This window comes from Stigmatopora argus, chromosome 17, assembly GCF_051989625.1.
Source record: "Stigmatopora argus isolate UIUO_Sarg chromosome 17, RoL_Sarg_1.0, whole genome shotgun sequence".
NCBI classification, from domain to species: Eukaryota; Metazoa; Chordata; class Actinopteri; order Syngnathiformes; family Syngnathidae; genus Stigmatopora; species Stigmatopora argus.
The window spans coordinates 8,221,662-8,232,367 of NC_135403.1; the positions used below are offsets into that span (position 1 = coordinate 8,221,662).

The following is a 10,706-nucleotide window of genomic DNA, read 5'->3' on the forward strand; positions in this document are numbered from 1 at the left end:
GCCGGCAAGCGTTGTAAGAAGCAATGGTGGAAATGGCACAATGCCATGTGGTGGTCATGGTGGTTATTGTAGATGATGTGGAAATGGTGACAAAAGTCCTTTGTGGTCAAGTAGTTGGGATGAGGAACTGCAGATGCCCCCAACTCCCTTCCCAGATGATTTAAAACCGTGGTTTTAAAAGGGTTGTGGTAGAAGGGAATATTTCTGAACTACAATCAACCCATCTCCAACAACCTTATAAAACAACGAAGCAAAATGTCCGGAAGAAAAGATGAAATTGGTATTTTTTTATTCTTTAGGTAGACTTAATATTTGAGGGAGTTAAATAGATTTCTTGATTTACGAAGAAAAGGTCACTAAAGTTCAAGATTAGGGTCTAGTTCCAAATTTTTGGAGAACTTCCCAAAAGGATTTTGTCAGTGAGACATATGACATTTCCTTTTAGTAGTTACAGCCACTCTAGTGCTTCAACAAAGAAGTCACTATTAAGAACAGTAAATTAATGATATAACAAATATTACGACTGACCAATACTTCAGTTCATTTCATTAACTCTTTAGATAATGTTAGTAATATCTTTCTTTGGTTGTTAGTGTTTTAAAAGGCAGAGAACTATTTAACCACTAGCCGTTTTAGAGAGATATCATGAAAGTTTTGGTAGCACATGCATTGTCATTTAGTTTACTGTTAAAGGAAATGGCACACTTAACACCTCATCCATGAAGAATTTAACCATCAAAACTATCAACTGTACCATAACATAGTAATGACATCCTGCAGTGTACTATTTTAAATCTTGGTGATCATATTTCAAACCAATTCTTATTGAGCCAGAGTGTGTTGAAGCCTGAAATGCTGTGGTGCAGCTGTGTCAGGAGCAGCATGAGATCCGAGAACATCAAACACTGAAGTGATGCTCAAACGGAAGATGGACTGGATTCAGACCAGAATCCCATAGTAAGGATCCAATTAGCAAAGTGGAAATATATTAGAATAGAACAGAATGGTAATGTCATGTCTGACATTTTAGGTTTTACTAGACTGGTTTGATGTTGCCAAGTAAAGGAGGTTGCAAAATAATTGTCTGCAAATATCAACTGATTGCAACTGGTAAAAGTAACGGTTGCAAACTTAAAAGCAACACAACTAAACAGGGTTTGGTTTCGGGGCATTTTAAATAGATTCAGTAAATGCATTGCATTGATGTCAGGGAAAGAGGAAATCAGTGAGGAACTTGGAGGTTTCCTTCAAGAAAATTGTGACAAATGCTAAAGTCAATGAACGTTTAGAGTGATGCAGGGCACTCAGTGATATACAAGGTGAATGCATTAAGTTGAAAGACAGAGTTGCTGTCAGTGAGTGAGAAACCAGCTCGACCAGGTCAATTCCACGCCCACAAACTCTACAGGACGCCACTCACACATGTCGTGACAAAACTGAGTAATTATCAGGAGGTCTCAGAGTCTGACAGATGTGTTGGACAGATGTGGGAGGTTTATGCAGGTCTTGTTTTGGAGAGGTTTTCAAATTCATTAGCCCCAAGAATGTACAATAAGGACTCGTGGATGTGATGGGATGTGATCCCACATTTTAGCAAATATGTTTAGACAGTATTTTGGGAATATTCCCAGTATAAATGTATTCAAATTACAGCTCTGGAGAGGCTAAACAAACTGCAGGTATCATTTGAAACCATCTTATTTGGCCTAAAAGTTTGGAGCCTTATTTATTTGCTATGGGATACAAAAATAAGGCAATACTGATGATGTAAACACCAGTGAATTCCGACTGCTACTCACCGTCTTCAGTTACTAAGAAAAAGGCAAGAAGAAACATGTTCAGTGAACATGCCCAAATCAACAAACATCGCTTGTGTGGAAAATTCATTCCTAATGTGGATATTTTGATTCACCCTCAAAAGTACATTCCCTATGTAGTTTGACTAAACATTTGCATAAATGCAATGGGAATGCATACAGTAACTGGGAGTATTTTGTCTCAAGCGGTTACTGTGATCTCCTGCCGTGCGGGTTACATGTGGCAAGGATTCGAGTCCCACCCTGGAAGAGGGGGACGGACTACATTGCTGGCGGACCAGTTACAACCGGTCTTTTGCCGGCGACGTGATCCGTGATCCAGCGTGATCAGCCAGGCTGCTAATGTCCTCTTTAAAGGCATCGGGAGGGAGGTTCTCAAGGCATTTTTGGTAACTTGGTTTAATAGAATTGAATTTCATTTAATTGTAGTTCTAGTGCAATACTGTACTATGTTAGTGTGGAATTCTTTAAATAAAAGAGCTACAACTTAAAAATGGCAAAGACAATTCAACCCAACTATTGTATTTAACATTTACAGTTTAATACAAATAGTTCCCATATTTGTCTTCTGTACTTCCCCAGTCTGACCTACTTTCAAAGTCTACGCAAACATTTCAGAAAAAAAAACATTTAAATGGGCATGCTCATCAACTTGGTAAACTACGGTACATGCCGGTCTTTTGGTCGCCGTCTTTTGGTCGCCAGTCTTTTGGTCGCCAGTCTTTTGGTCGCCGGGACCGCGACAACAGGGCGACCAAAAGACCGGCGACCAAAAGACCGACGACCAAAAGACCGGCGACAAAACAAGGTAAAACAACACGGTCCACGCATCAATAAAAGCCAACAATGGCCATGAACAGTTTCACTGAGGCGACGTGTGAGTGTATAAGAGTTTGTATGTACATGCGTTGTCCCTTTAAGAAGCTACGTCAGTCAGGGTCTTAACAAGTTCTCCAACAAAAAACAATAAAAGTTCGGGAAATTTGGAGCTTTTCTTTAGCCTAATAATTACTAGGGCATTAAGTATGACTAAATAGTAATTCGCAGTTTATATTTAGGGAATTTGAGCAACGATTTAAATGGTAATTATCAATAACCTTCCGGGCGACCAAAAGACCGTCGACCAAAAGATCGGCGACCAATGGACCGTGTACCATATATAAATATATATAAAAACTGTACATTCATTAACAATATGAAGACAGAAATATAATTCAGAATAGTGCCAAATTTGACCTATCAATCAGCACATCTGGTAGTGCTGAGTCCAAAATATTTCAGCCCAAACGATGGAATTTTCCTCAATGTGCCGCCAACAAATTGTGTATAGCGAGGTATTTTTCTCGTACAACTCTGAGCATGTATTTTCCATTTTACAACTTTGTGTGGATGTTTGAAAGGAAATCACGCCCAGCAGATGTTTGACAATCCGTGCAAGGTTAGATTTTATACACCGGTAAGTCGAAGTCATATTAGGTCAAATGAATTAAACAGAAATGTTAAATAATGGAAAACAACCTTGATTGCAAAATCTATGGAAGCAAAAGAGCACTGTGTTTTTCAAACTGAACTCTCACATACTGACAGAGGCATCAAATGTGAGGCCAACTTGAAAAACAGTCGGCATCATCAGATATATATGTATATATATATCTGATGATGCTTAGTCTGCTATGAATCCTTCTCATCTATTTATGACTCTTATTCGTGTAAATACATAATGAAAAATGCTACAAAGAGCCAATATTTTAGTGACAGGTGTTTGTAATACTAGGGTAACCTTGCTTGAATGTAAACATTCACAGATTTGTAATCTGAGAACAAAAGACACTCACATTTACTCACATTAAGCCTTGAAAACGCTTTGTGAAGTCACTCTGTGCATTCCAAGGCACTCCCAGTCAGCTGTAATGTTGTTTGGTAAAACTTTGCCACTTATGCAACTCCAAGCGTTACTTCATTTGCAACATACATAAAATTACTGGAAAAAATTGCATTGTCATAAAAGATGAACTAATTGCCTGGTAACAAAAAAATATATAATAAAATTAAAGAAATCACAACAATGTAACATAAATGGCGACTCACTCCTGTAATAAATTTAAGTGTTAAATGTTCCTTAACCATTCTAGCCACAGTACTCCCTGAAAATATTTGTTTTTTCATTTCACAACTGTAGACACAATGGTACATGTACTGTAAATACCGAAAAAGAAAAATGTTTTGAATGCTCCTTAAGTCTGGCAAACAACACATGATTGGGACTGTGTTTCAACAGCAATCATGGCTGCAGAAATAAGCTGCTGGCAAAATGTTGGATCACATTTAAGAAGGTCTGACATGTTGTGTCGTGTCAACACACCGCAAACCACATAGCTGTCCTTTGCTAGGACTTGTTTGCTTCGATTACATTCAGCTTTAAGAAAAAAATGTTGCTTCTCATAGATGTAGAATTCAGATACATAGGAGAAATTGCTTGGAAATAGAATAAATAAAATCCTTCTGCCCTCTCCACAAAAAAATACAAGCCTAACAAATGCATTTAATTAGTGGATAGATCCCGCAGACCAAAAAACAATAATTTCACAATTTTGACCAACTCAATTTCTTCCTTAGACTAATTCAGTTCATCCTATACAACTGCTACGGTGGCAACAATACATGCAAGCATATCATATTAACTATCGACTTGAAATACTAGAGGAAGACCAGTGTTAGTGCAAACAAGCAAACTGCTTCAAGGTCAGCTTCGTTCTCACATTCCCGTTCAAAACAATAAGTTCAAGTACACATCATGTTGTTTTTTTTATCTCTACGTCACAAGAACTGAATGAAATAATTGCTTATAAGAACTGACTAGGGACGCCCTATAAATATATATTTCATTGAATGCCTATGCTTTCATTTTGTTTTTTTGCATGATGTTTAAATCCATGCCTGAATTGGCTAATTTGTTAATTGTGGTGGAGCTGAAGAAAAGCTTCTCAAGAGTTCAGTCTTTGACAGCTCTGACAGTAAGTAAAGCTTCTATGAATCTGAATGTTGACAGGTTAATTGTAGACAGTAGACGTTTCAAAATCCCCGATTAATGCACAAACATCCCATTTGAATCAACATATTTTCCGCAAAAAAGTCCTTCACTTGGAAGATTTACTTGCCCCTTAAGAAAGACAGCACTTAGATTTCCTTTGATAAAACGATATACTGTACTATATTTTGGCGCTGTCTCATAGCCTAAACAGTTTATGTTGTCGATATGGACTGATTGTGTGCATCAGATGAATAATTAACGATGTTAAAAGCACAAGTCCCAAACATGCAACCTGAAAATAGTACATTTCGCATGCTCTAAACTTGAAATATGTGCCGATGTATCATGCATATTTTATAATACTAAAATATACCTACTGAATGCTACTAACTAAAAAGAACAATAGCTAGATCGCTTCAATAGTAAACTAGATTGTTTAAAGTTCTAAGAAAACAAAACAATAACATACAAACATGCCTGCCTATTTTTCCATTGTCCTGTTTCTAAAAATATTACTTAATGATTAACTGGACTCTCTGAACCAGTGAGTTTGTAAATTGTTGACTCAGGTAGGAAATAATACACTACTAAGACCCTGACCTGGAACTACCGTTTCTCATCTGCTCTTTTCTCATTTGCATAAAGTCTGAGAAGGACCATGATAAAGCCATCATATGATCTATTTCTGAATTGAAAATGCCAGTGTACAAAGTCATGGTATAAAAACAGACACACATAAAAAAACTAAAGTTCCACTGTTGAGAAAACACCAGTCATGAAATGACTTGGCAAGGCAAAGGTATTTGGCCCTACTACGCGTGGCTTGCCGACTGCTGTATTTGGCAAGAGAAACCAGAAATCCTCGCAGCTTTGCATGCTCAACCCTTAATTCAGAGCCCTGATGTTTGTTGCACCATTGACTGCCACAAGTCTTTGCTTGCCTGCACTCTCGGCACCACCTACACAACACGTGTGCAACTGTTTTCTGTACACGAGTGGCATTCTAAAACGAGGGGAAGCCCTGAAACAACCTTACCTTGACCCTGACGAGAAAAAAATGTTTAATAAAGATAAGCGGCACACAGTGGTGTCATTGATCTTAAACCCAGTCGTCAGAGTGGGGAAACCTGCTCGACAGTCATTAATGCAGAAAATGAGGTTGTAAAATGCGACAACTTGTTCTACAATGTTTTTTATTTGCTTTTTAAATATAATGATCTTACTATGTATTGGACATTTTTACTATAGTTCTAAAATGAGGACTATAAAAATGCCATAGTGACAAATTAATCTTGACTAATAAATGTAGTGCTTTCTAAACACCTAGACCAATGTGTAGCATGCATATTTGATAATCAAGGGTTTGAATATATTATATTTTTAGGAATGTTTTGGATAATGACTGACAGGCAATGACCTGTTTGGATAAAAGCATAGGACCATGCAGTGCAGAAAAAGGCTAGTCTGCAGGAAGACAACAATGTTTGCCAAGAGAAAAATGAGGGATAATGATAGAAGTAAAGTTTAACATGTGAAAATCACCCGAGGGTGATGAGATCTTACTGAGTCTACACTTCCTTTGCTCTTTTTCCTGATGTGGTAGAAATGAATTACAAAAATCTCTGGTGCTTGACCAGAAGTCTGAATTTATCCATCCTCATTTACCATCAATCACACCACATTCCCATCATCAAACAGCCAAGTCACCCTCTTTTCACATAATTACATCCAGTTGTTATGTCTTGCCTTGAACAGTTAATCTACAGATAATCTTTAATTCTCATCTATACTAAGTGATCTGACATTTACTTATAATCTTTTATACACAAACACTTTCAGTTTCACGTAATAGAGCATATGAGTGCCGTTCAACTTGTTAAGTTCACCTAAGAATAAATGACCCAGTACGCCAATCTTAGGAACCTTTTTGATTAACTGTAAACTTTTCCCTGTGGGTGTAAAATGGTATCTGAAAGGGAATCAATGCCTGGTGTTACAGTCTACATTTACAATACACAGAGTTGATCAATGGAATAGTCTCCGGCATTCTGCTGAGCACCGTAAAACAACACTGCACTGGGAAATGAGAACATTTTCCAATCAGCAATATAACAGTTATCCCATGTAGCACAGTATAGGAACCGACATCAGAACAAATAAAGTGTTGCTTGAATTCATTTTGATGGATAAAATTAAAGTTCAATAATATTATATATTGCACGTGTGCGGTCGATTGGTCGCCGGTCTTTTGGTCGCGGTCTTTTGGTCGCCCGGACCCAAACAACGGGCGACCAAAAGACCGTCGACCAAAAGACCGACGACCAAAAGACCGGCGACAAAACAAGGTAAAACAACACAGTCTACGCATCAATAAAATAATAATAATTAAAAAATAATAATACATGGTGCAGATATTTAGGTTCACACACATTGGACCAAAAGCTGCAGAGAAAAGCCAAGAAATTTTTTCTTCTCAAATACATGACTTTGTCTTGTCTACATGAAAGAATTTTGCCCTGAAACAGCAACTCTCATGTTTTGTCTGCTGGTGAATCACAGTCTGCTCACTTCACTCCATCATGACCATGTGGACTTTCATGGTGGCTCTTCATCTTTTCTCACGTTATCTAATGCGTCTCAATTATTACTTGATCGGCCAAGTGCTGCAAAACATCAGCCACAAGTGACGAGCAAAGCAATTTGGCATCCATCCTTCATGGTTGTGCATATTGAAGAGCAGATAGGACTCTGAAGTTAATGGAGTTTAAGTGGCTCATAGATGATTTTCCTCTGAAGGAAAGCCCTCAAAAGCCCCGACTGAAAAAAAATGGCACACAAGCCTAGCTTGCATGAATAACTAACTGTCAGTCAAACCTGAACATTGTTATTCAGCTTGTAAATGTTTACTGAACCTATACATTTTATGCATCGGAGACTAAAACGCAAAGATTGCAGTTTAAGGCCTATATTATTTTGGATCCATCAACATACTTGAGATAAATCATATAAAATGCAGCGGTAGAAAGTAGGATTATTCTTTAATGCTTGTCAGCTCTGGGAGCATTTTAAAATCTCAAGTGACTCTCTATACGAGTGATTATGTCTTCCAGAGGCCCAAAAGGCTTAACAGACCTGTTGCAGATGGCTGTGTTGTCTGGAGCCAGCTCTTCTCCATTTACAACACCACAGCATGGATCAACGGACCAGTCCATTTTGCTGAGCCACAGAAAACTATTAAGGGGATGTGTGATCACTCCCGTTTGCCAGCGGAAGTCCTCTTTAAAAATGCATGTTGATCTGCAGTATTTAATCAATAACATGTTATTTCTTTTCAAGGGGGTCAAAATAATCCAAAAAACTGCATAAGTAATTTCCCTTTTAAAGATTTGTAGGGTTTTTTTTCAGTTATTAAACCAATAAATCTGTATTTTTGTCACATTTTTTTATTTTTATTTGTCTCTCATTTTAACAACATATAAGATCGTTACTTATAACTCGAGTCCTGAGCTACAAGGCTGTACTTCTACTTGTTTGCAAGTATTTCGACTTTTACTCATATACATAGTGGGATCATATATTCCATATATGCCCCTCTGATGTGGCTAAAAAGGGTAAAAACATATTAAAAACTCTTCCACTGGTGATGTTATCTGTCTAATTAACTGGGAATGGTTGCATGAGAGCTGCCCTCATAATTTTAATAAATTGGACGTCTATTGTTGTCAATGGCAGACAATAAGTGAATTACTATGAAATTTTAAAAAATCTATTGGGGAAAAACTCCACTTTGAAGTGCTATTGGGTTGTATTGAGTGTATTTCTGTTTTATTGATTTTAAATAATTGGATTAATTAAATGTACTGGCAATAATAAAACTATAATACCTTTTTGAATTGAATTGAATGATTTTATTGTCACAATACCAGTATAATGCGATTTAAAGCTTCACCACAATGTGCAAAAATAACAACAACAAACAAACAAATAAATAATCAACAACCAACTACTTAATAAATAATAAATAACCGTGTTTGACATCTGTGATGACGTATTCCAAAAGATTTCCAAAAGTAACTGCTTCATCCACATAACCAACCACACTGTTGTTGTGCTTTTATTATTTATCAGTATTTTGTTTGTTTTAAATCTATTTTTAATTCTGTACAGTCAAGTGAGATCACACAAGTTGTCTTTTCTTGGTTAATATCTTTGAAACATGAGGAGCAGAAACCAAAGGAAAGGTAACACTGATTGGGAGCACTTCACACTTAAAAGGAAAAGAAAAAGCGAATATTATTATATGCAACGCATACAGTGTCCTCGACTGTGTGAGGAAGGTGTGAAGTTATGTGTTATGTGTCATGTTCCACTTAAATTTTTAAATTTTTTTTATTATTATTATTTTATTTATTTTATTTTATTTTATTTATTTTATTTATTATTCTTATTTTTTTATCCTTGTGAATCTTTGTATTTTATGTCTTGCAATGCTATTAAGTGAATAAATCATACATTATCCTATAAATAAATATAGTATATATAGTTATATTTGAAACATGATGTCCATGTGTGTGGATTATGTTAGCTGCACTTTTATACAACATTTTAAATGCCATGTCCATGCACCTGATTATCATATAGTTAATTGCGTGTTTTATTTATTTATTTATTTATTTATTGTAATTCCCTACACTATTTACTTGATCTATAAGGAGTTAAATGCGGTGCAGCTCTTCACTACGAACGACATTTGCGTATAGTTAATCAAGTTTTTGAATTTAAGACATAATTGTAGTGTTTCATCGTGTTGTTGCGGATTGTAAAGTTCAATGCACGTGACGCACTATCAAGGAAGGCTGTAATCAGTTGGCAGTGACACACCTGTACACAAAGCGCAGAATCTTGCTTGCACCCGTTTTTGCTTTTGTTTTGTTAGTCCTTCCGTGTACATTACACAAACTTCTCCACCAGTTTCAACAAGCACCCAATTATTATTAAGAAATAAAGTGACGATGTTTATTTCTTAAGCAAACAAATCAACGTAGGCAATAAAATAAGCCCATCTCGGAAATCGGCACCTTCCCGTCCTCCGCTGGGTCCTCGATTGGGGGGGCATAAGAACTCCACGTTGGCTTATTATTACTATACCGAAGCAATTACCTAAACGATCCGACTTTAACGCCACTATCTGTGTATTTACCCGGGGGAAAAGCACCATATTTCGGCTAAGATCGTGCTAGGAGTCGCCCTACTTTGAAAACGAGATTGGATTGTAGTTCTTACCTTCGCGATGGCTCTTTTGTATCTCATGGCCGCTTGTTCGACGAGGCTGGTCACTTTGATATTCCCATCCCCGCACGGGACAACCACCGGGGTCCGTCCGAAACACACGGTCACCTTCATTTCCTCGCGTTAATTCCCCAAAGGAAAAAAACGAGGCATCCAAGGGACACAAACCATCCCGGGTGATTGCGAGAGGAATACGAAGGCGACCAGCTTGCCTGTGGAAAAAAAAGAACGCGTGAAGTGACTGAAATCCTAGTTTCGGGATCCGGTACTGACACCGTCTGACTGGGTGGCGTCCTCGCAGTGTTGACTCACTTGAGAGAAAGTTCCAAGGCGAGCGGCTTCCTCAGCGGGGAGCCCACAGCTGACAACACGGCGCGAGGGTCGCCCACATGTTGCAGAAAGCTCCAGGAATGTGTACCGTGTACAACCAGCAGAGGGTGCAAAGGTGCCCATATGGTTCTTAACCCTTTAACGACCAAAATAAGTTCAAATGTTTTCATTTATTTGTAATCAAAATATTTGGTTTAAATCAAATGAATAGTTATACTAGGGATGCTATTGGTGTTCTT

General features: G+C 37.5%; 1 protein-coding gene across 2 annotated transcripts in view; it reads right to left on the reverse strand.

The window, feature by feature from the left end:
- The window catches only part of LOC144091577 (partitioning defective 3 homolog), a 179,810-nt gene extending 169,248 nt beyond the window's left edge, over positions 1–10,562 (reverse strand). For both annotated transcript variants that reach the window (XM_077624044.1, XM_077624043.1), the window contains exons 1-2: positions 10,450–10,562; positions 10,132–10,349 (exon numbers count right to left, since the gene is read on the reverse strand). In XM_077624044.1, the coding sequence (XP_077480170.1) occupies positions 10,132–10,251 (120 nt within the window). In that variant the 5' untranslated portion in view covers positions 10,252–10,349; positions 10,450–10,562. The remainder of the gene's footprint in view (positions 1–10,131; positions 10,350–10,449) is intronic.
- Between the last annotated feature and the right edge of the window lie 144 nt (positions 10,563–10,706).